We start from the raw sequence: 26,345 nt of genomic DNA on the forward strand, positions 1-26,345 counted from the left end.
GCTATTACTCATAAATCATTGACTTTTTAGTGGCAGCTAACTTTTCAATCAGAATTCTTTTACAACAGGCTTATAGTCTCTTCAGTTTTTCAGACATCTACTGATGCTTCTATGTTTGGTTCAGGGGATATTTTGTTTTTCTTTATAAGGCATCTTTCCATACAACTTGCTCTGAAATCTCTGTGTTTGGAAGCATAATGAATGTGAAAGTTAATACCAGAAATAAGGCTCTTGCTGTAGCACTGAAAATCCAGAACCACTTGTTGGATCAAATTTTCACACTTGCTTGTGTGCTATGTTCTCTTGATTTCTGAACATTGAATGTTTATTTACCAGGTATACATTGTAGTGATTTCACTTATCAAAATTGAAAATAATAACACATCGTGTGACGTTGCTAAATGCACTTCTGAAGAAATTAGGAGAGACTTTTTTTTGAAATCTGGATTTCTTTGCAAAGAATTATGTATGTTGTTTCCTGGGCCTCATTGCACCCTAGAGAAGGTCTATTTATTCTGGGCGGGTTACCAGCAAGTTTTGTCCCAGACCGAACTGTGGATGGATATTCACCCCAAACCAGGAGATCAAAGTAAAAGGACAAAAAAGTTGAATGAGACTGGATCTAACATTAGGTATAGATTTGGTTCAGGAAGCTCCATTAACATAAACCTTGATGTACTTTGCTGAAAGCAAATTCTTACTGGGGCAAGCCAGACAATTGTCTTCATATTTAAATGACCTTTTAAAACTATTACAATAAATCCATAAAGCAGCTATACGCTGCTGTAATAGGACAGTGCCAATGGATACTCTGACATTTCTTTCTTCAGCATGATATTTTTTGCTTCCACAAGCAAAGCTATAAATTTGAAGAACAACCAGCCTTTTATAGAAAAAGGAGTATTTAACATAAAAATCAGCCTTCAGCATTGTTTGACCTGAATATTACCAAATTATAAATTCTCTCATTTTCAGGCAAGTAGTGCCCAGGATTTCTGATATTGGATAACAATTATTTCATACTTCTGCCAGACTGATACAAATCTGAAAAGTAAATAATAATAGACTCCTTGAGCTATCTGAATAATATTACTTGGTATATGAAAATAAAGTCACTGATACTATCCATCTCCCTTCAGATGACATTCTTTCTTTGGGCTCATGACCACTGATGGCCTTACCCTAAGGTTTTTGTCAATTACCTTGTCTTTAAATGATTATCAAAACACTTTGGATTGATTTTAAACTCTAGGTTAAGTTTTAAGTCCATGGGAGTATGTTTCTTTTTTATAAATGAAACTGACAAATTGAAGAATCCCATTTCCTTACTTACCAAGAATCATCTATCCAGTAAGATACTTAAAGCTAAATTTTCTTTCAACCTATTGAATAGGGAAGAAAATTGAGTAAGTCTCATCCTTTATCATAATTGCTATATTTCTCTACAAAACTCTGAGAGAGTAAATACCTAGATAATTTGATCAAATCATAGAATCATAACAAAAATTTTCACATCTCTTATCCAAGTTGACATTTAATTTATGATACTGAGCCTATTATTTCCATGTGTTTTCATTCCTCAGCTTCCTAAAATTAGAATCTTTCTTTCTTTTTTGTTTATAAAAGGGATCCAATCCCACCATCTCAATTACTGGGACTTTGGAAGAAGCTCAGTTCAAGAAAGATGGTACTGGGCTAGGAAGGTGGCTCAGTGGTAGAGCGCTTGCCTTGCATGCATGAGGTCCTGGGTTCTATTCCTCAGCACCACATAAGCAGGGAAAAAAAGCAGGAAGTGGTGCTATTATGGCTCAAGTGGTAGCACTGTAGCCTTGAGCTGAAGAACGAAGGGACAGTGCCCAGGCCCAGAGTTTAGGCCTCACGACCAGACCCCCCCCCCAAAAAAAAAGATGGTACTCCCAGAATTTAACTATTTGCAAATCTATTATACAAAGTTACATGAATGATAAATTTCCAAAACATTTTCCTTGTCATCATGTCTCAACTAAATTACTGTTCCATTACTATCAGTGACAGAAGAACCAAGAGCTTTAAATAACAGAACCCAAACACAGAAAAGATCAGATGTCTCTTATGTAACATTATAATATACCCATCTTGCCACGGCAAAACCGAACTCCCCAAAACAATATGTTTACCCAAAAGAAATATTTTCTGGTAGAATAACTGGCAGGAATCATGACTCAAACACTTACATGAATAAATGATACGTATATGCAACAAATATCATTCACTAATATTACAGAGTACTGTAAGAAGGATACCAAAATTTCATTTCAGCTTAGTTTAACCTATTTTAATATGGATATCTATTTACATATTCACTCGCACTGGTCAGTTTCGCTCTTGTGAAGAAGCTGCATTAATATTGACTGTTCTCTTACATTGAAAGACAGTTTTGCATTATCACAAAACTACAAATGAAAATAAATGGTGATGGAACACCTTGCTTTCTAGAACCTGACTGGCTTTATTTTACTAAATTCCCACAACTGCTGACTTACATGGCCTGATTGTAGATGGAACAAATTAGAACTGAGTGGCAATAAAGAACTTGTGCCAAGAAGTTTATGAGAACTGGAACCTAGGTTTGTCTGATTACAGATTTCTAAGACGGAACCACTCACCAAAACTAACTTTATTCACCTTTCAGTACTCTTTCATTGAAAAGAGAGGAAACAGGAATGTCAGCGGCATCCTGTCTCCTGCAAAAGAGTTACAATTGCTTAGTCCCATTAACTAGGCTTTCAATATTGTAAAAATAAATAAATAAATAGCAATAATTAGAGAAGCTAGTATTTTGTTTCAATAAAGAATATGTCTATGTTTTCTTAAGAAAGTGAGAATTATGTCAGCACCTACAAAATGAAGAGCCATCAATTGCTATTTCTAATAAGTTGTTTATAGCCAGACCTTTTAGAATATAAATATTCTGTTATGCAGTTCCACTCATATGTTCTTCCTCAAGGTGTCTAATGAGTTTCTACATATGAAAAATGACAAGAGAGTCTGTTAGAGGAATAAGTCCAGCAACTGTGGCATATGGAGACATGGTTTTCTAGCTCCTTTGCCATGAATTCTAGGCAAAACAGCAGGAAGACCTGGCAGTAGAGGCTAGAATGGCCGTCATTGTTGGCTTTTAATTTCTACCTCATTACCTATTACAAAATGCAGGCTATCCTGTTAGGATTTGCAAGGATGTGACAATGGCAAAAAAAGGAGAAATTTCTGCAAGGACCTGAGTGCCTACCTCCAATTTTCCAACGTGCAGTGAACATTACTCTACCCCTCAACCCAATTCCATGGATATGTGCAAGAAATTGTTACAACTTATTTCATTTATCTTGATTTCATATATAAAGCCCCATTGCATTTCTGAGTGCTTTATACTCTTCTGAATACTTCTGTGGAATTGTCAGGTAGCTTTAGTTTCATTAAGGATCTACAGCTCTGCCTTTTCTCAATTCTAATGGAGAATATGCTGACACCTTTGAGAGAAGGTAAGAAGTGACCCTCCCTACCCTCTACTTTTAAAAGTAATAGCTGGGCCACTGTAGAACTTGCACATTCCACGTACACATGTTCTTCCACCAGTTTACTTATTCATAATATCATTGAGCACATTCTTACATTATCCAACTTCATAGTGCCTTCCATCATATTTTTGCTCAGAGCTATCTACTAGTACACGTCATGCATTTACTTAACCAATGACATGTGGTTGCCCAGATTGGCCCCTCTGATAATGTCTGACAGTAATAATTTATAGATTATAGATGTTTCAACTATTCAAATTAGTTTGTTTTTCCTTACTTGCCTGATCAATTGGTTGCTTTTATCTTTCTTTCTTAACTCTCTCTCTCTTCTCCCCCCTTCTTTTCATTCTATTGTGCAATTGCTTGTTGGTTCTGTCCAATGGACACCATTATAACACATTAAATGTTACTCAAGTAACATATATATGTATATAGGTACATATATATACACATACATATGTGTGTATACATGTAGATAGATACATATTTCTCCTATATATGCATATATATGTACTCAGAAATGAGATACCTGATGTATATTAGATTGTCATCAATAATGAAATATCTTCTGTCTACTGCTTATTAAGAACAAGTTTATTTAGCCCTGGTTTTAGAACATGATACCTGCTCAGCTCCGGTGAAAACTTACTTTGAAATAAGAGACGTACAACCAGAAGACAGAGGTAAATGGGGCAAAACTTAGGCTTTTATATCAACAACTTTCTCATAAGAACTACCAAGAGTTCAATGAAATCTAACTTCCACAACCTGTCTTCAGTAAGCTGAGGACTTCCTACCTGGTCCTACCTCCCAAAATTTCTACCACTTCCGTGGAACACAGCCTCCCTATGAGGATATTCAAACTATGCCAATACCTTGGCAATATGGTGATTATATTTATTTTAATTTGGGGGGAATCTTTATGTAAATTTCCATGATAATACTGAGAAATAAGCATGTAGTGAAACCACTACACTAATGTGTATTCCCAGCAACAGTGAACCAAAGTTGCCTTGTCTCCTCAACCACCCCAATACATATTATAAGCTTTTATGGCTTCAGATTTTACACTTAAGTCCTAGATTTAATTTACACATATAATGTGACACTCGGGTAAAGGTCTGTTGTTTTCTGTTGCCAACAGAATGTCTCACTATCATTTGTTGAAAGATTGATTTGTACTTTGTATATTTCTGGATGTTGTATGGATTTTGGAATGTAGTAAGGGCTGGTCATAGGTAGAAGGTGCCAAGTTAAAAAAAAAAAGCTTCCTCATTTGTTAGGGTAAGAAATAAAGGTGAGCTGGTTTGGGATAATAGCAAAGGAGATGAAGCAAAGCAGGTATAGACAATCTGGGTCGTGTAGATGAAAAAGTAGAGAAGAATCAAAGATGTTTCTAAGTTTTCAGCTGAGAAACGAGGCTTATGGATATTGCAGTTAAAAACTTAAAAAACTTAAAGCTGAAGGGCAAAGATTTAGGAGTGGGCTAGAGGAGTCCACAGTACTACTTGTCATTGTTCTGTTTGAAATATGAAGCAGACATCAGAATGGAAACATTAAGCAGGTTATTGGAATAATACACTTGACACTGAAGGGCAAGGTCAGGGCTAATGATCCACACTTGAGAAGTCATCAGCATGGATGATATAAGTAAAGAAGAAATGTCAAATGCAGAAGAAAAACTTTATCCATTGTAGTGGATCAAGAATTATCCAAAATGCCGGATGCTGGTGGCCCATGCTTATAATCCTAGCTATTCAGAGGGCTGAGATCTGAGGATTGCAGTTGGAAGCCAGCCTGGAGCAGGAAAGTGAAACTCTTATCTCCAATAAACTTCTCAGAAAAAGCCAAAAATGGCATTGTGGCTCAAATGGTAAAGCACTAGCCTTGAGCACAAAGAGTCTCAGGGATAGCACCCAGTCCCTGAATTCAAACCTTAGAACCAGTGTGCATATTTACACACACACACACACACACACACACACACACACACACACACACAAAGAATTGTGTGGATTTCAGAAAAATGACGAAGTAAATCTTATAATTCTGTTTGATTGCTTATACATGACTTAAGCCTAATTAAAATATTTGATCTATTTTGTTGTTTAGGTTTATGTGAGAATTCAGTGATCTAAATATGGCAAAGCGAAGGTTAGAAATTTTTATCTGTGCATCACATTTACAATAGAATTCAATAGGATTTCAATAGAATACAATAGAATTTCATGGCTCTGAGAATAGAATTCTGTTAAACAAAAGGTCTCAGCTTCTACTGAATGGACTATGGTTTGTTTTTATTGATAATCTCCATGTAATAAAGTTACCATGAATTCAGTATTGTAAATTTTAACCTCAGTGTCTGTGATTCTAAGGGAAAGCAGCCCTCAAAATTCTATTCTGCAATTTTCTCCATTATAAAGAAATCTTGAGTGAATCAATTAGTTCTGGTTAGAGTACAAAAAAAAGACTCAAGTCTGTTTTAGAGTCATTCAAAGATTATTTCTAGGAAAAGATATTGGTGGTTCCTATGGAGTGAAAGAAATGACTGAGCAATGAAAAGTTGAACTGTTGGTAGATGAATGAAGAGAATAAGGGGAAGAAGAATGCAGTCAAAAATTCAATGTATATTCTACAAACAAGGTAAGTGAGGGAAGGGGTGGGTGGGGAGGGATAGGTATGAGTGTTGAAAGGGGTTACATTGATCAAGGCATAGTATATCAATTAACTGCTTTGTTGAATGACAACTCCTTTGTAAAACTACCTAAACATAATAAAAAATTGAACCGTTCATCTAAAAATGTTGTGGCAATACAGAGAGCTCTATAATGATTTCCTATTACTTTAAAGAAGGTAAGTATAAAGTGTAAGAACATTGTAAGTATACATTTTAAGTTTACCAAATATAGTTGTAAATATTAATTCGAAGTCATCAACAGAGACATATGAAATTCTAGTCAGACTAAAAAGACCCATAATTTCTCTTAAAAACAAATCCAAATCCTTCTGTGGTAAAATACTGTTATATTTTCTACTGTTATGTTTTTATGAGTATTTAGAGAGAAATGCTAAACAGTAATGGAAAGTAAAAGTACTTTAGAATTTAGAAAAGCTTAGATTTAACATTCAGTCCTTTCATGGCTCTAAAATATATTTGAATCTATTTCCCTGTAAATCAAAGTTATGCATATTGCTACATATTATTGTAGTAAGCATCAAATAAAATTAAACAAATCAAAAATCTAATAGGTATTCTAAAAGAACAATACTTGTTCTTTCATTCTTGTTTTCATTCTGTCTGCTGTCCCCCAAATAATCTCTTCCCTACATTGGGTGGAGGGTGTGTAGGGTGGGGATAATTAGTAGAAAGGATAAGGCATCAGATGTACATATAAGGGAGAAGATTACTTTTAATACACTCTTGCCTTCATTTCACACAGACTATTTCTCAGAAGAAATAAAAGAACTCATAGTTAGCAGCACCAAATTATGTATAATAATCATAGTGGAGCCATGGAGCCATGGGTAATGTAGTAGCCCTAGAAAACAAGAGGTTTTAATGTAATTACAATTTCCAAAGATTAAAAGAAAAGAGTTGGGGATGAAACTCCATGATCAAGTGCTTGCTTAGAATACCCAAGACTCTGTGAATCGTGTGTGTGTGTGTGTGTGTGTGTGTGTGTGTGTGTGTGTGTGTGTGTGTGTGTGTGTGTAAGGAGAGAGAGAGACAGAGAGAAAAGAAAATGTTGGGTTATGGCACCAAGAACTGATATATCCTACTCTTACTGATTTTTAGTAAGATGGAATTCCAATAAAGCATGATAAAGCCACAAAATTTCAAGCAGTAGACAACAGACAGGTAAACCATAGTGGTTTGTCCTAACTTCATTTATATTTCACTTCACAATAGGAGAACGTTTGTTTAGCGAAACTATACTTGATGGAGAATAATTTTAGCATATGGTAAGATTTCCTGTGTCATCATGGTTTTGTGAAAATTGAAATATCACTTCTGGTCATCAGAGCACAGATGATCCACTTAGGATATTTGGATCTTGTTTGTGTCTTCTATTAATTTCTTAGTCTGCAGAAGACATTTGCTGTGTAAAAAAACAGCATTAATCTTCACAGAGAACTCTGCTTGAGGGGAGCCTCTAACCTTGGATTTATTTGCACAGTACTACTGACCTACAATATTACAGGCCCTTTTGTTTATTACCCATATGGCTTACATTTTCTTATTCAATGCTTTAGAAAACTATGTATTTTTATTATCTTTAAATACTTGTACAGATGGGCTTTATTTCAACGTGTAAGCTTTTGAGTATAATACATCTTGATTGGTGTTACGCCTTCCATCATTCTCCCCATCTATCTAAACTCTACACATTTTTCAAGTTACCTGATTCCATTTTCACAGAGATACATTGAGTATTATGACTGTATTCACCCACCGTTACTTCCTCCATTTGTTTGAAAGTCAGTGCTTATGAGCAAGAGTCTATAGCCAAATGTCCAGGATTTAAATTTACTTGTGAGATTGGTTCATGTTTACTTAACTTCAACTTCTTTCTATCAATATAATGTAGACCTTCAGAAGATCTTCTTCATCAAGTTGTTAAGGACTAAATGAGTTAAAATAGAGGCCTTAAAGCTTACACATGGACCCTCCAAATAATGTTCATGAACAAATGCTTAATTAAAATAAGTTGTTTCAATCTTATTTTTGAGACTCATAACTGGCTTAGAGATGGCCTTTCGAAGGTTAAGTCTTATTTGTAATTAGGAGTGAGAAGATCAAATACAATGTGATTTGATGTGGAGAATAGCATAAGAATGTCATCTACAGAGACTGTGTTCTCAGATCCATGCATATTTAAAAGACAAAGTGCCTGTAATTATTGCAATATTAAGAAGTTGTAAGAATCACAAGGTAATATGACCTTGTTTTAATTAACATGTAATGTTAGTGCATAATAGCTCTCACTGATAAAAAAAAATGTGACACAGGTTTCACCAAGAGCACCAAAAGGCATGTATTTCTCTCTGTGCATTCTAATAGTGATAATAATATTAGAACACCTTTGTCAAATGCTTTTTACCTTTGCAGAGAACCAACCATTTACTCATTCTTCACAACAATCCTAATTGGCAGAGATGTTACGTTCATAATAATATACAATGCATGTTACCCATCATTAGTATTTATATTTCCCAGATGAGAAAACTAAGGCTGAAAAGGTTCAAAGAATTTGCTTACCTCTGATCACAATTTATCAGGTCTGGGCCTTGATTTCCAGCAGTGCCATGACGAGTGCTTAAATCACAGATAAAAATATCTTCCTTTGAAACAAAGCAGGAGGTAAACACCTTATTCACAATGAGGAAACTCAGCAAGGCTTCTATTTACAGTTGTACAACATGAGCACTGCATAATTCTAGAATGTGCCATGTAGATAATGGTCTATGTAAATGATGCTCCATGGATTTGCTTAGCATCCAGCCTAGGGACTACAGGGGGTACATATGGAGTAAGAACTTTTCCTGATGCAAAAGCAGCAAACAGTAGTAGAACTGACATTCTGATTCCCATTTCACCGTGTGGTTTCACAAAAAAAAAAAAAGAAAAGAAAAAAATAAGAAGAAAGAGGATGAAATCAAACAGAAGTAACTTTAGAGAAAAATCTGTCACTCAGGTTGAATTTTCCCTTACTTGAAATTCACCCTGTCTATATTCAATTGAATAGAATGACATGTGATTGAACTGACTGGGAAAGAAAGTGACAAGTTACATCCGGCTTCAGGCTCTCAAATTTGGTTTATTGTTTAGTGCAGCAAGCCCTGAAATTAAATGAACACATACAGGAGATTCATCATAATGCTAGCTGTGGATCCTGTTACAGGAAAACAGTCCTATTACAAAGTCCTTACACAGCTAGATTCCCAGGATGGACTTGATATTCTGCAAAATAGCACTTGGAGACTAGTGCTTATTTTCTCTCCATTTTCCACTTAAATTAGAAATCTGGCAATTGGATTTTAAAAAGCTCCTTGTGAAGTAATTATGTGTAATCCATTCTCTAGTATTCTTTCTCAGCAAACCTGTAAGGGATGTAAAGATACCTCATGCTTTCTCTTTGCCAACTGCTGCACACTTTTTGACACTGGTTCCAATAATGAGTCTTTTAAAAGAGAAAATGGGCCACTTTAACTTTGAAAGCTAAATGGGAACGGCAAGACAAGAAAGGAGGTCTAATGAGGAGCCAGAGGTCAAATGGGGAAGGTCAAATGAGTTTCCCCAAATGCCATTAGAAATACTTCCAGAAATAACAGGGCCAACAAAACTCTTAACTGCCTTTTAGGGTTTAGAGGTGGTGTAGCTGTGTTAAGAAAACGGCAAAGAATTTAAAATTTTTTAAGATGAACTTTGAAAGAGAGTAGAAAAAAAATCACACACAAAATGACAACATTGAAGGTGACCAGAAAGGGGAAACTATACCAGACATATTTTCAGTAATACACTAGAAATGAATGACAGTTCAATAACAATAGACTATGTCTTCCAGAACAATGACTTTTAAATTGTAATTGGAGTATGTTTCCTAATGCTTCAAAATAAGAAAAGAAATATTTTCCATAAGAACTCACTGGTGAATACTGACAACAGTGATTAGATAATGTCTTTTTGCCATTTTTAGCAGGCCTGAAAATTACAAAGGGCCATTTAATCCTTCTGATTATTTACCTGTGACACTTGTGGTGTATAATATAAGCGATCTAACTACCAGAGAGAAACCAAAACAAAACAAAAAAAATGAACATGACATTTGCACTGCAAATCACAATCATGCTCCATTTACCTGAATCTTCCCTAACAACTGATATTCAGTATTTCCCAAAAAGGAACAAGTTAGTCAATCAAAAGGAAGCAAACAGTGACTACTAAATGAGCTTGCCTAGTATGTATTAAATCACTCAATGATGTCTAAGTATTGCTACACAATGAGATCACCAAAAGAAGAGACTAGGGTTGCAGTAGTTCAGTAGAGAGCAAGCAAGCATACAAGAAATGGCAAACAGAAGCAATAGGGAAGGGTAAATAAGTCTGTGTTGGGTGTATGTGTATGTATGTGTGTGTTTGTGTGCACATACCTGCACACGTGCAATATGTTCACAGATACCATGCAGAAACGTTATGAGCATCTGTGGATAGATTACAGGTCATCCTCTCATTAGCAGGTTCAAATCTAGGTAAATAGATATGTGTATGTAGACATATGACTATGTCTTCTTTGCCATGTCAGGAATGAAGTCTCTCTTGGCCGTATGTTCTGGGAACATTATTTCAAAACTCTTTCATCAATAGTAAATCTTGTGATAGGACCATAATATTCATTTAATTTTACATTTGATATTTTAATTAGGGGACTGCTAATTTAAAGGTGAGTGAATGAAGGACAATTCATAGAGGCAAACCTCAGAGACAAAACAAAACAGTTTCTGTACAAGAAAAGTACATTGTTAGAGCTATGCGTGGACACTGAGTGTGTGGCAAGACAAGACACAAGCAAGACTCTGCCTGCATTAGCATTCAGGTTATTGTCACTGGTGGAAAGCCACTTGAGAATTTTAATTTACAGGTAACAAGATTGTGTGCAGGTTGGAAAGATCACTCAGATAATCATAGTTTGTATTTGAAGAGAGTAAGACTAATGTAAAGCTATTGATGGTAATTAATTGAAATAAAAAGGCCAATTCCTCACCTTGTCCTTATCAAGCTTTACATGTAATTTTTTTGCAGGAACTTCCATCAGAAAGTAGTCTACTCCCATTCTAAAATATGAGCTGACTGGTCTAGTGCCTTGCTGTAGCCATGGGAATATGGCCAAAGTAGGAATATGGCTTCTGACTTCCTTCCCATGACACCCTGATTACATTATGAGAAAGAAAATGACGTGGGCTTGCTTTCTAGAGGATGAGACACAGTGTGTACATACCTAGCTCAGTCATCACAGCGAAGATCACTCTGGATTAGTTAGTGTAGAGCTTGGTTCCACAAAAAACATAAACACCAGACAAACAGGAGATCTGCCCAGGCAGCCACAGCTTCCAGTAGACACAGGAGCAAGCACAGCTAAAACCAGTGGACACACCCAAATTACCCACAGAATTAAGAGCAATCACAGACGCTTGCTGTTTCAGGCCACGCCCCCTGCATTTGTGGAAGCACACTTGATGCATTCGGGGTTGACACAAAGACAGAGACCCTCACTCAGAAAACCAAGCACAAACAAAGAAAGTAGAATATGCTTCGTGTGAAGGTGCTGTGAAAAATCGAGGCGCTCCTGGGGTTTATATTACTAACATTATCTATTCTCATCAAACAACAGACCTCTTTCTGGAGTATTGAGTACCTGTGTTATCCACAAGTTCCCTCCTTTATGGTCAATCTGTTCTCTCCCCAGTGCTGTGCCAAGCATTTTCTGTTCTGCACAGAACTTCCTAAAGATTCTTAAAGCAAACTGATACAAAGTCAATTTAATTTCCCTTCCTAAAAGAAGCATCATTTGAAAGAAGGGTGAAATTTACCGCTTGTATTTTGTTCACCATATCTCATACAGTGATTGGCAATGGATAACAATGCTCGATAGGAAATGGACTCATTACCTTGCTCATGTAACTGTAAACCCTCTGTACAGATCTTCACAACAAAAATATATATTTAAAGTGTTCTCATCAATGAACAGGTTTAAAAGTAATAAAATATCTCTTTGTCTTGATACTATTTCTACCCTTTGCTGGATTCATACACACAATGGATATACTTGCCACTGAGTCTAAGCACAGCCCCAGAGTGCACCACTTGCTTAGCCCAACCCCAGTTCTGCTGGTTTATTGCTCTGTGACATGTGGGAAATGACTTATCCTCTCTGTGCCCAAGACTCTTACAAACTAACAATGGCAAGAATGTATGTCTCAAACAGGAGTAAATTAGGGAAAGTCCTTAGACTTTTGTGATATAGAGGAAGTGCTGGAGATATATCAGCCATTATAAAAAACAAACTTGCCTATCATCCAGCAATGATAATCTCAACTCTTCATTGCTATCCTTCCTATGGAACGTAACATGTGGCCACCAATGAAATACTCTGTACTGTTTCTTTGATGTCTTTGGAGATCTCAATGCCAAGAAACACCAAATCTGCTTTATGTGTTTGCTGAGGTCCTTAGAGATCCCAGGCCCAAGTGCATTCCTTGTATACTCAGAAGATGAATCTCAACTTCTTAAGACCTCTATGCTCCATTCCCTTAGTGCAGAATCACTTCATATATTTCCCTTGGCGTCACTTTGTAATTTCTTGTTAGCTTCACTCATCTTTATTTCTATCATTTAATAGAGAAAGGGTATGCTGTTCCCTCATCCTTCCACTCAATAGTCTCCCCTCAGCTATTCTTTCTCCAGATTTTATCAGTGTACACTGCTCTCCTGCCTTACTTAGTCTGTCCCTATTTCAGAATTGTACAAAAGGTACATATTTAAATGTATCTCCTACATATCTCTCTTTCTTACTTAATACATGTACTAATAGGTCCCACATTCTTTAGTCATACAGGATGTGAATTTATTAATTTCTATCAACATATTTTACATACTTTATGGGTCATCAGAATTTTGTCATCTTTTATGGTAAGAGTACCATCATTTCATAAATATTTTCCATGTGCTAGATACTGTTAAGCCCTTCAATTCACTCACTGGGTCTTCACAACAATTGTGAGGATGTACAATACTCTCACGATAAAAAAAAAATTTTAAAAAGCAGGATCTTGTGATTTCATTAATTTCTCTCTTCATTAATAATCTTGGACCTATAAACCAACTATGTTTTGGTAGTCCCGGCACAAGCCAATATTCACCCATTAATTGGACTTTGACTTAATGGTTCATCATGTACCAACACTGTTCTGCAAAGTCCTCACACCACCTGCCTGGTATATTTCCTAGTATATTTCCTAACAGATTATGTTCCCCTTATACTTTATCTACTTTGTATTTCCTTCTGTCTCTTGGTAGGCAACTATTCTATCATCAGCTACCTTTATTTCTAGTTCTAGCTCTTGTCCTCTCTCCCCTCGGCCCTTGACTTGAATAACACAGATTAAATAAATATATTCTTATCTCTCATATGGGATCTCCTGCATAACCAGTCCTCCAGCTTATCCTTTATACTCCCCATTGAAAGAGAAGTCTTCATGTACTATCTTCACTTCCCATCTCCCACTGACTCTCCAGCCCCCTGAAATCTCATTCTACAACATTTGGTTGAAATGACTCTAAGACCAACAATAATCTCAAATCACAAATCTAATAAACCTGCTTAGCTCTCACACAATGTGACCTTTCAGAATGTTTCACTGTGCTTTAAATTACTGCAGTGGGCATTAAAAATTAACTCTGCCTACCTGCTTCTTAGCATCCTTTTCTACAGGTTTTTTTCTCTCATGTTTAACTGGATCTCTGTTCTCCTGATTTAGTAGCCTCAGAATCCACTGGAATTTTCTTCCTCATTTTTCTTTCACTTATTCCATTACTTTGCCCATCTATCTTATCATCTCTAACTTAACACAATGCCTCAGTAGTAGTTCTTAACTGGGGAACACATTAAAAACAATAGGGGATTCTGTGAAAAACAAAAACAAAAACAATACCCATGTCAAGTTTCTATTTCAACCCAATTAAGAGAATCTCAGGACCATGCATTTGGCTTATGTCTGTAATCTCCACTGTGGAGAAAGATCAGAGGGTCATGATTTGGAGCCATCTCAACAAACAAGCCAGGAATGGAAGTCACACTTCTTTTTTGTATGGGGGGGGAGTCCAGTCGTGGGGCCTGAACTCTAGGCTTGGGCGCTGTCCCTCAGCTCTTCAGCTCAAGGCTAGCACTCACCACTTGAGCCACAGCTCCACTTCCGGCTTTTTTTTTCTGCTTATGTGGTGCTGAGGAATCGAACCCAGGGCTCATGCATGCAAGGCAAGCTCTCTACCACTAAGCCACCTTCCTAGCCCTGGAAGTCACATTTCTAAACCCAGCTATGTAGAAGGGAGATGTATGAGAATTATGAGCCATCTTGTCTCTGGGGGGAAAATGTATGAGATTCTATCTGAAAAAAAAAAAACAACAATAACTCAAATGGCTGGACACTAGTGCTCATGCCTGTAATCCTAATTGTTCAGGAGGCTAAGATCTGGGTGTCATAGCTCAAACCAGTCTGCAGGAAAGCTGGAAGAGTCTTATCTCCAATTAAGTATCAAAAAGCTGAAAGTGGGTCTGGGAAGGTGGCTCATACATGCCTTGCATGTATGAGGGCCTGAACTCTGGGCCTGGGCATTGTCCCTCAGCTCTTCAGCTCAAGGCTGGCACTCTACCACTTGAGCTGCAGTGCCACTTCTGGCTTTTTCTGCTTATGTGGTGCTGAGGAATCAAATCCAGGGCCTCATGAAAGTGGAGGTACTATGGCTCAAGAAAAAGCTCAGGGACAGTACCCAGTCTCTGAGTTCAAGTCACAGGACCAGCGCACACAAGGATGCGCGTACACCACACACACACACACACACACACACACACACACACACACATTCAAAAAAGTGGAACAAGAGCTGGGGGTATGGCTCAAGTGGTAAAGCATAAGCTTAGCAAGCATGAGGCCCCATGTACTGCCAAATAAAGAGAAAGGCAATCTTGGCATAAGCATCAGCATGGATTTTTTTTTTTATACTCAATTAACTTAGATTGCAAGCAGGATTGAGACTCCTTGTTTCTTATTTTCTCCAATGCTATGGTCCACACTCAAGACTTCATAGTTTTCCTTAGGTTTTTAACTTTCTAGTTCTTTATACCCACAACCTCTCTTCCTTTAGATTTTCAGTCAAATTTTTTAATCTACTTTAAAAAATCAGCTTTGGGCATACATAGCCCTGATAATATAACATCTACAATAAAATCTGGTTGCTCTGTATATCAAATAAGGCTTTGCTTAAGGCATGATATATACCATTTTCTAACATATAATGTATTGAAAAAGATGAATATAAATGAAACCAAGTGTGAAAAACAAATTTCCTGAGGACTCACTTTCCCATTGGCTAACATAGTGACATGTACTTGTAGGCCACATAGAGAATAGAACTAATTTGAAAGGATAAACATCAACTAATTGGCACATTTAATTTAGTCAAATATGTTCGTGCTTAATAGAAATTCATTGTCATTTAAATGCCAAACAATTATGCACATTAAATTTCATAGTCTCACATGGTATAAGTCAATGAAATAAAGAAGATATTTTATGAGAAATCTATAAATATATTTATTTCAATATCTTTTTCCTAAAGAATTTTGGGTACAAAACAAAAGAGAGGAAGGAAGGAAGGAAGGAAGGAAGGAAGGAAGGAAGGAAGGAAGGAAGGAAGGAAGGAAGGAAGGAAAGGAGGGAGGGAGGGAGGGAGGGAGGGAGGGAGGGAGGGAAAGAAGGAAGGAAAGAAAGGAGGGAGGGAAGAAAAGAAAGCAGGAAGGGGAAAGGAAAAAAGGAAGGAGGGAGGGAGAGAGAAGGAGGAAAGGAGGGAAAGAAGGAAGGAAAGAGGAAGAGAAAGAGGAAGGAAGAAAGAAAGGGAGGAAAAAAGGAAGGTCCTTTCTGGCCTTGATATGAAGTTTACAGTATTTTACAATGTCAATTGCTTTCACAAGGTATTATGATTCTGTATGACATTGTCATAGGAAGATGAGGAAAAAGTCAACCAAAATTTTTTTGTGTTGTGTTAGCTTCTTCTGAATCTAAAATATTTCAAAAGAAGCTGGGCACCAGTGGCTCACGCCTGTAATCCTAGCTACTCAGAAGGCTGAGATCTGAAGATCATGGTTCCAAGGCAGCCCAGACAGGAAAGGCTGTGAGACTCTTATCTCCAATAAACCACTTAGAAAACCAGAGTGGCACTGTGGCTCAAGTGGTAGAGGGCTAGCTTTGAGCTGAAGAGTTGAGGGACAGCACCAAGGACCAGAGTACAAGCCCCACCAACCAAAAGCATTTTTTTTCAAATTAAAAGTGTTGCAAATATTTATAAACAATCAAGTAGACTTTTGATTTGGATGCACATTTGCATTATTTCCAAAGATAAACTTCATTTGTCAACAATTTTCAAAACACAGTGCTTTTTTTCCTTCTGCAAAATTCTGCCAGTTGCTCTCAGATTGAAGATGTAGAAGTATGACACAGGCAGGTGTCTATTTCATTGTTTTCTAGACAAGAAGCAAATCAAATATTAGAACCTTATGAAAATGACAGTATTTGCCATGAATCATCATTAAAAGAAGGCTGATGGACTTTTTTTCAGTTTTTCTTTTAATTTAGAGGTTTGAATGGCTGATAATTCAAGTATTTTTAAAATAAAACAAGGCAAACATATATCCAAAGTGTAGTTATGAAAGAGAGTTCATTTTGTATCCAAATTTTATTCACCTTTTCTGAAGAGTTACAACATGGATCTATTGGGGATAACCTAGCTAGTATATTTGAAATTCCATTTATTTTTTTCTATTGATATGCATGTATTACACTTGTATATAATACAGAATTTCCAGCATTGTTTTAAAGACATGTTTTTTCTTTAAATGAGAAGCATGATCTATACTTTCAACAAACTCAGGACAAATCCATAATTTCCAAAACAATATAGTTTTCTACTTTGTTCTAAAGGAATTAATGATATTCTAAATGATGAAGAAACTCCAGCATAACTTATTCCTTTCTTTATGCTTTCTTATGTTCTTTCTTTCATATAGTAGGTTGCAAAACCCAATCGAAGTAATATAATTGATTTGATGCATAAAATGGAAACAGGAAGCCATTTCATTCTATGTATTTGTGGGTCAGTAGACTTTAGTTCGATGTCAAAAACATACTTTCCAAACTTAATTTTTAGTAAAATTTACAGTGTTAGTTGTTCTTCCCAGTAGAATCTTGTTAATATATTGGTCTTTCAACATTGGTACAAAGTGACAGATTGAAATATTCCAGGACATATGAGCCTCAACCATACAAGCCCATGTACACTTAACTGGAAATGCCAGGAAGTTTTAACAATACAAAGTATTTCACACTTTCTCTATCATTTTGAGACTCCTGATAGGACCATTTATGAAGCAGCTTTTGATTAATCTGAAGCAGATAAGACACAGAAATCCCTCTTTACATTCCTTCAAAGCATGGTTTTACACAATATTAATACAGAATGGCTATGTAGTCTCCATTGTTCTCTCCCTCCACTTCACAAATGAAGCAAAATAAATGTAGTATAAAATTATACATTCTGTAATAACACATAAAGAAATACATAAATGTTTAAGGCCTTTAAATATTTATAAGATGATCCTTTAGAACTAAAAATCACCAATGGTAAAATAGCTATGAAAAAAGATGGACAAAATACTGGCCTGTGAAATTGTTTGGCTAGAAACAACAATAAGCAAATATTTATAACTTTGAGACCAAGGTAAATGAACAATTTATTCTATCAACAGACCAAACAAACAAATCTATAAGCATTCAAACAGTCATTGGGAACAAGCAAGAGACAGACTCTTAAAATGACACCCCGCCCAAAAAAAAGGTCAGTTTTTTAAAAAATATAAGAAGAAATCTAAGTGAATAACATCCAAGCTAAGAAATCAGAAGCTCACATGCATCCCTGGGAATTTTCTGATCTGAACACACTACCCACTAACTTGATGGCTCACCACTGATTTATGAGAAGAGCAAAAGTAAACATAAAAACAATTAAGGCCTACTTAAAAAAAAACACTGAAAAGATCTGACAGTGGTCTAGAGGTACCAAGTATTCTATAATGAAAATGGTAATCCAGTTCTTACTACTATTTATTTAACTTGCAGAGAGCTGCAGTATTATGTTAGCCTTGGGGAAACATGTCAACTTGTCTATACATTCTTACATGATTGATGTATTTGGATTACTACTACTTGCCAACAATAATTAGTATAAATGGATATATATATATATATTTCCATTCCTTTAACAAAAGCGACTGTAAGATGTTAAAATGTAGGCTTTCAGAGCTCCAAGATTATGATATACCAATAAAAGAGTCTTGGTGTACATCATGCCACCAGAGAAAATGTCATCAAAGCTGTGTACAGTCCACTAGCCAATGCATGAAGGACCCAGGAACACATTTATGACAGAAGGACAGTGCACTTAGGAGACAGCTCTCAGAAACAAGAAAAGCAGTCACAGCTGGAGCTAGGAACCCAAAAGGTGATTGTCTCTGAAGTCACCCTGAAAACACCAACAGTCCACCAGCTCTGCAGATAGCAGCTCCAAGTTCCCTTAGCAATGTCACAAGTTGAATAGGATTCAAACCCAACGAAGTCTGTATGACATGGAAGTTCATGTCTGAAATAGTCTTATGTTCAGGAAGAGACTGATAACAAGCCATGGAATCTCTTGGAAATAGACTCCAAAGTATCTTTGCTGAGCAGTATAAAAATCTTCTTCAAGATCACCTCAGGAGTCATGTGTCTATGCCTGTGTTCATTTTCATCAGCCTGGGGCAATCATTAGACTTATCCTTGCTTAATGGGTTACCTATGAAGAAAAGAGATAATAGAATCAACATTTCATAATACAGTTATAATCACACAATTGACACAAACAGTAACTAATTGATAGACAAGTTTGATATACTTGCTATAACCAATACACTGCTGCATTTTAAAGGACTGCTGTATTCAAGTGTTTCCAGCTTATGAAAACATATAAACTTTTTATTATTTTTACAGTATTTTTAGAGTTATTTTCACAACTATTCAAATGACTTCAACTGTGACCACAAAGATCTGAAATGGTAACAGTGCCAGAGGAAATTTCTGGAATCCTTCTCCTTGGCATTGACTGTGGACACAATCCAAAGATTATAAGCAATGCATTGTCATATGGATATAATTAATCCAAAGTTTATAAATACATCATGCATGGCCTCTGTAACAAAAGGAATGATATTCTCGAATATGCTTGGCTCTTTGAAACTCATTCTTGAAATAGTATAATAGTGATTCAACTACAAATATGTGAAAAAAATCCTCTATTCATGAGGACATAAAATATTCAGAGAGAAAAAATAATGAATCGTGTAATGATTCACTGCAATTTGAAGGTATCCAGAAGTTCTCATAAAATTAGCTGGAGTACAATTATTAAGGCTATTCAAATTACTAGGAAGATTCATATTGACTTTTTATACCTACCATTATCCAAAGATCAGGTGTGTACAAGTAAAAAGAATAATTAAGTATATGATATTGTATATCCTCTACATACATATAGAGAGAAATTCTGTTATGTCAATAAATTTCTAGTTCTATACTAGCAGAAGGGCACTTAGATATAATAACCTAGAAGTTCATCTCTAGCCATGACTACAATTTAAAAAGTAAAGTTTGAAAATTAATGTGAATACTTTGATTTTATTTCATTTAAGTGACTGCTATGGTCCTTTGACAAAACACATATGAAAATATAGTTTTTGTTTATTTGATTGTTTTCTAATAAGTTGTTAAGTAAATAGTAAATAAAAATAACTTTCAATTTCTCTCTGCCATGGATAGTCTCAAATTATACTACAAAAAGATGTCAAATTGGAGGGCCATTTTTTGGTTGGTGGTGGTCATGGGGCTTGAACTCAGGGTCTGGTCACTGTCCTTTTGTGCTTTTGCTCAAGGCTAGCCACTTGGAGCCACAGCTCCAGTTCCATTTTTTGAGTGGTTAATTGAAGATAAGAGTGTCACAAGGACTTTTCCGCCTAGAGTTGGCTTCAAACCTCGATCCTCAGATCTCAGCTTCTTGAGTAGCTAGGATTACAGGTGTGGCTCCAGAATGTTTTAAAGCATGGAGAAAATCATCTTTTTTTCTGTCTCTGGACAACTAGCATTTCTGAAGAAGGAGCCTTTGCCTGAATCTTTTACTGTCATTCTCCCTTGAAAAAAAGACAGTGAGAGAAAATGAAATAAGAATTTTTTTTAAAAAACCAACTAAGCAATGGTTTTTGAATTTGATAGATTCTGGGAGCAGGAGATTCCTCAGGCCAATAAGCAACCCCACCACTGCTCTATCAGCAGTCAGTGGTCATTGCACATACATTCTGTGAAGGACATCCATACTGAAGGCCAGGGTAAGAAGTGTATAGAAAGAAATATTCCTATCTCCACAGATATCATGTCACAGGTTGCTGAGGGCAGCTGGTGATTATAGTAATAAACACAGAAGCATTATGTTTTTACTAAAATGTTCTCCATAAACTTGATTGAATACCAACATTGATTTCTTTTGATTGCAAACAATTCACCAACTTAAAAAAATTGCTTATTAGCGGACAAAATCTGAAACATAATTCTATACTAGTAAACATATTTCTATACTAGTGCTGGAAGAAGAAAAGCAGGTGAGAGGGGATGGAGAGAAGAGAATGAGTGGTTTAGTCTTATGATGGGTTCAGTGCTAGCAGCTGGAGCAACAAGATAGGCTTGAAATGAGGATCTGAGGTTGTCTTGAGCCATATGGAGCACCGATTCTAAGTCATCTATTGATGACTATAGTAGATGCATCATGTACCTCATTCCAAGCTAAAGATTTGATTCTGTTGCTTTGCATAAAGCTATGGAGAAATTGTCTCAGCTATTTATATATTAAAGATTTATTTTTATAAAGTTTGAAAAATAAGCAGTATAATTTACAAGAAAAATACTGAAGGCTTACATCAATAACAAAATTTTCGGTCTCTATAGAAAAAAACAATATATACACAGATGTGAAAATAGAATATAATTCATTTACTGGAGAAGAAATGAGAATCCTAAATGTATATTTGAAATGCATATTTTATGATGCTAATGTTTCCATCAGCTAAAATAATTGCTAGAAGAAACTAAATTTAAACACAACTGAAAGAGTAAGCATGGACAGAATAATTACAGTAATTTTTGCTCACATTCACGGTTTAGGCCACATTCCTAGATTACTAGTCTTAAAAGATTACAGCATATTTTACAAGATAATGAGTAGAGCGAAAATCATTCTAATATCAGATGGAAGTAGACAATCTGTTTTCAATTTGATTATTTGATTTTGATCAGGAGATACATTGTACTTTAGCATCCAGAGCAATGGGTTTCAATCAGTGTGGTAGTAATACAAACCACATACTCCCTGCAAACTCTGTACAAACTCTGTCACCCAGAATTGTCTTATTAAGTCCACAGTGCTGCTGGGAGGACCAAGTATTAAATGTTTATGAAAACATCTAGTTTTGCCAACACTGAAAAGAGTCTGACATAAATGTGGGGTTTTTGTTTTGTTTTGTTTTTTTGTTTTGCTTTTTTTTGTCAGTCATGGGGCTTGAACTTAGGGCCTGGGAGTTGTCCCTGAGACTATTTGCTCAAAGCTAATGCTCTACCACTTTGAGCCACAGGCCAGGAATGGTTTTCTGGTAGTTAATTGGAGAGTCTCACAGGGCATGAGCCACCAGTGGCAATCTAAGTACTCATTTTTTTAATGCATGAATCCTAAACAGTCTAGGAAGACTGAAAGAATTTCACAGAGAGACATTCAGCCAACTGAAAGGCCTAGACAGTGAGGGAATTCAAAGACTAGGGACGTGACTTCCTTTATACAAAGCAGAAAATGAACATATGAGCATGGATTAGCACCATCCCTAACTACTTGTAGATTTATAACAAGTGAAATGGAAAAAACCAACAATATAGTTTTTTTTTGGTTTTTGTTTTGTTTTGTTTTTTTGTTTTGCTTTTTTTTGTCAGTCATGGGGCTTGAACTCAGGGCCTGAGCACTGTCCCTGAGCCTCTCTGTGCTCAAGGCTAGCACTCTACCACTTGAGCCACAGAGCTACTTCCAGATTTTTCTGTTTATGTGGTACTGAGGAATTGAACCCAGGGCTTCATGCATGCAACACAAGCACTCTACCACTAAGCCACATTCTCAGCCCAACAATATAGTTTTAATGAGTTGAACATTTTAATATATTATTAATATAATGAATGATACCAAATATAGCACACTATCACCAAATTTTTGTTGTAGAAATTCAGATGACACTACTACTGATTATGTGGGCCAAAAAATAGGCAATAATGGTAGTGAGTTGAAGAGTAGAGATACCACTTCTAAGAAAAGAAAAACTGCACAATAATGCCAAGGTTTGTGAAAACACTAACTTAGTGTCAAACAAAATAATGTAACAAGAGATTAATGTCTCAACCTTAACTCAGGGACTTGAACTGACTGTACTGAACTAAGGGAAATCAAGTTGATGAATTGAAGTCCTTCTGGAAGTATGAAACTAGGCTTGATGAATGACTGAAGGAAAACCTGTTATAGCTGATTAGTTTCACAGATGCTTAGATGTTAAACTTGTGAACAGCATAAAGTTTCTTCTAGAAAGCATGCCTTAGAGGCTGTCTCGAAAAAGGACTTGTAGGCCTTATTTAGACCATCCAGTTTTTCGTACAACAGCATGCTAAAATAAGTTTCTCAAATAAGTCATGTAAAGAAAGTTAAAGAAAATCTGCAGCAAAGGTTTATTTCTTTAACTTGAAATTAATCCAATTATTTTATGCCGATTGCAACTACATGTCTTTTAAGTCAAAGCAAGTAATCTTCAATTGAATATAAATCATTTAATACATAAGATCCAAATAGTATGTTAAAAATGAATGTGGTTATTTAAAATTAATTTTAAAAATTCAGCCATTTCATCATTTCTATTCTCAGTAACTCCAAGTGACAAACTTTAAATTCCAGTGTTCAGTGGGAAGAGAACAAATTAAGTGCTATTTTACCTTTTATATACTACAAGCTGGAATGCCTTGGTATGGCAAGAGGTACTTAAGCAATGTTTTACAATCAAACATTTCAAAGAGTAATTTTTAAGACACCAATGCATTTATTGCCACATTTTTAGAACTTATATACTCTTTTCATTCAACTTGCAGTTTTATGATTTAATTTTTATTTATTTATTTTTGGTTTATGTGGTACTAAGATATCAAACCCAGGGCCTCTTGCATGATAGTCAAGCACTCTACCACTAAGCCACATTCCCAGCCCAACTTGTAGTTTTTAGAAGACCCAGTGAACATTTTACCTTCTAAGGAGGATTTTCAGCAAGATTTTTGTAGCTAAAAGTAGGATATTGCCATGAAATTGATTTTAAAGGATAAGAAATAGCAGTTGTTACTACAAGTGCACATTGACTTCTTGTTCTAAGGGCAATAGATATAAATTACTGCGTGAGGGAGAGAAATGGTCCTTTGATTATTATGGCTATATTTGAGTTTCATATGCCACACACAGCTGTTCTTTATGTAAACTTATTTGTGTGCTCTGAGCTCCAACCAGTTTGGTATGCTTAACTGCTGGAACACTGAACAAACTTGTAAAATGTAACTGCAATAATAATAAATAACAATAATAATAACAGTAATTACAAAAACAGCTTCTCCAGTTCTAACTACAAAATTATAATTCTAATGTTTCACCAGGATGAAGAAATTAATCTGCTGATACAAACATGTATACATGTTATATATATGCGAACATACATATATGTGTGCATATATATTAATATATATATATATATATTATACAAGTACTTCATGTAAGCTAGTATTGCAAGTGTCAGCTACTTGCACCCAACTACTAATCACTTTTTAAGCAGTGATTCTTTTTTTTAGATTTTATTTTTTGAGAGATTTTAATACATTTTTATTGTAAAAATAGTGTACAGAGGGGTTACAGTTACAGGAGTAAGACAATGAGTAGGTTACTTGTCAATCATCATTACCCTTTCCCTTGTTGTCTTACTATCCCTTCCCTCCTCCACCTCCCAAACCCTTCCCCATTCCACCCCACCCCACCACCTGAAGTTGTAAATTTCATTTCCAATATACTATGCTGTGGGTATCATTGTCAAGAACTGATTCTTTAAGGTCAAAGTATCTACTTAAGCCAATTCAACAAATTTATTATAGGGCCCTGATTAGATTTCTCAGAAAAGTCTTTCAAAAATCATGTCAAACTTATTCACAAATCTAAAATAAAAATTAAGACGAGGTAAATAGCATATGTGTTTATTAAATTTTGAAACTGTCAATAATTTATACTGTTTCATTTTATGTTTCAAACATTCTAAAATATTGTCTTCCTAACTTCAAGTTAAAATGCTGGAAGGAAATTCAAGTATCTATTCATTCCCCAAAGATAAAGATTCCTAAAATGATTATATGCATCTATAGAGTCTAAAGTTCATCTTTTCCTTGTGAAGTCTTGATAGCTAGGTTATTAGTGGGAGATGGTATATTATAGTGACAAACAGCTTGAGTCTGTAGGCAGACTGCCTCAGTTTGAACCCCTGCCCTATCACTAACTAACACTAACTAAATTGAATAAATTATTTTTTTTACTTTACTAGAGTCTCCATCCAATATGAGATATTACTACCCGGCCTCATACTTTGCTAATATGGATGAACTATATAATCCATGCAAAGAGCCTGTCCCAGCAAAAGTCTTTTAAATTATCGGGTGGTCGAAAGGAAACGTACTCATTAACTTACTCATGTAACTGTGACCCCTCTGTATAGCATCTTTACAACAAAAAATATATATTAAAAATTAAATTAAAATTGCAGGAAATGTACTCATTACCTTACTCATGTAACTGCAACCCCTCTGTACAGTATCTTTACAATAAAAAACATATCTTTTTTAAAAATTGCATTCCACTGTAAAAAACAATTATCAGGTCCTAGGAGTAACCATTTCCAAACAGAATACCAAAGGGAAAGTGGAATTACTTGTTTATGTACAGTTATTAACTTAATTAAAGTTGACTTTCTGCTTGGTAAACTAGCAGCTCATCACTTCTTCCCATAAACTTCTTAATAATAAGTCACATACCAAGAATGTGACACTGTTTTGACTGGCATTGGAAGAAGCGATATCTTTTCTGGACGGTTTAGCAGGAAGTAGTGGCTAAAAGGTTTTGCTGGGGGATCAGGCTACCAAGTATCACTGGCTGGTTATGCCGGTAACTTAGCCTGAGATGGTGACAAGGCAGGAAATCTACCCTTTCGTGCATCATTGGGCCATATGAGCTAAGAATACAATTGAGGACGATGCTATGTATTTCGCAATGATGCTCAGGTTAACAACCACTGCTCACATCCGAGTGCATTTTTATCCCCATCACAATGCATGGGATTCTGTTTCAGCCCTCATCGTCTCTGAGCCTGTGTTACTAGACTCTTTGTCTTTCCCCCATTGGCCCCCTCCCATCACACTTTGCACATAGGACATACATTAAGGAAATCAGCACAGCAATTTATCTAGGCTCTAAAAAAAAAAAAATGTGCTGTGATTGTGTCAGAAGGAAATGTAAATATGCAAATTCCCTTATTCTCTGTCGATGGCTCCTCTGATATGTTTTTCTTTAATTGGGCTCTCCACAATTATTTCGAGTCTCAGCTGTTCAGTTTTCAGCCTGCACAAATTTGTGAAATCACTGCCAGATCTCCACAACATCAATGCGAATCTTATAGTGGCTTAATTTACAAAATAACACATTCTATTCTGTAATATGGACATTAAAATCTTGTTAGGAGGAACTAACAAACAACATTTATGTCCTGGTGAATATAAAATGAGTTA

General features: G+C 35.8%; 1 protein-coding gene across 3 annotated transcripts in view; it reads right to left on the reverse strand.

The window, feature by feature from the left end:
* The window catches only part of Tafa2 (TAFA chemokine like family member 2), a 464,602-nt gene that overhangs the window by 21,732 nt on the left and 416,525 nt on the right, over positions 1-26,345 (reverse strand). For 2 of the 3 annotated variants that reach the window (XR_011365012.1, XM_069987777.1), the window contains one exon: positions 16,970-19,212. The exons of the other annotated variant lie outside the window; for it this stretch is intronic. Coding sequence is in view for 1 of the 2 variants with exons in the window: in XM_069987777.1 (XP_069843878.1) it covers positions 19,201-19,212 (12 nt within the window). In the remaining variant the exon portion in view is untranslated. Of the gene's footprint in view, positions 1-16,969; positions 19,213-26,345 lie in introns of those variants that run through there. 3 annotated transcript variants of the gene reach the window in all.

This window comes from Dipodomys merriami, unplaced genomic scaffold (assembly GCF_024711535.1).
Source record: "Dipodomys merriami isolate MVZ:Mamm:240054 unplaced genomic scaffold, mDipMer1.0.p SCAF_10, whole genome shotgun sequence".
Lineage (NCBI taxonomy): Eukaryota > Metazoa > Chordata > Mammalia > Rodentia > Heteromyidae > Dipodomys > Dipodomys merriami.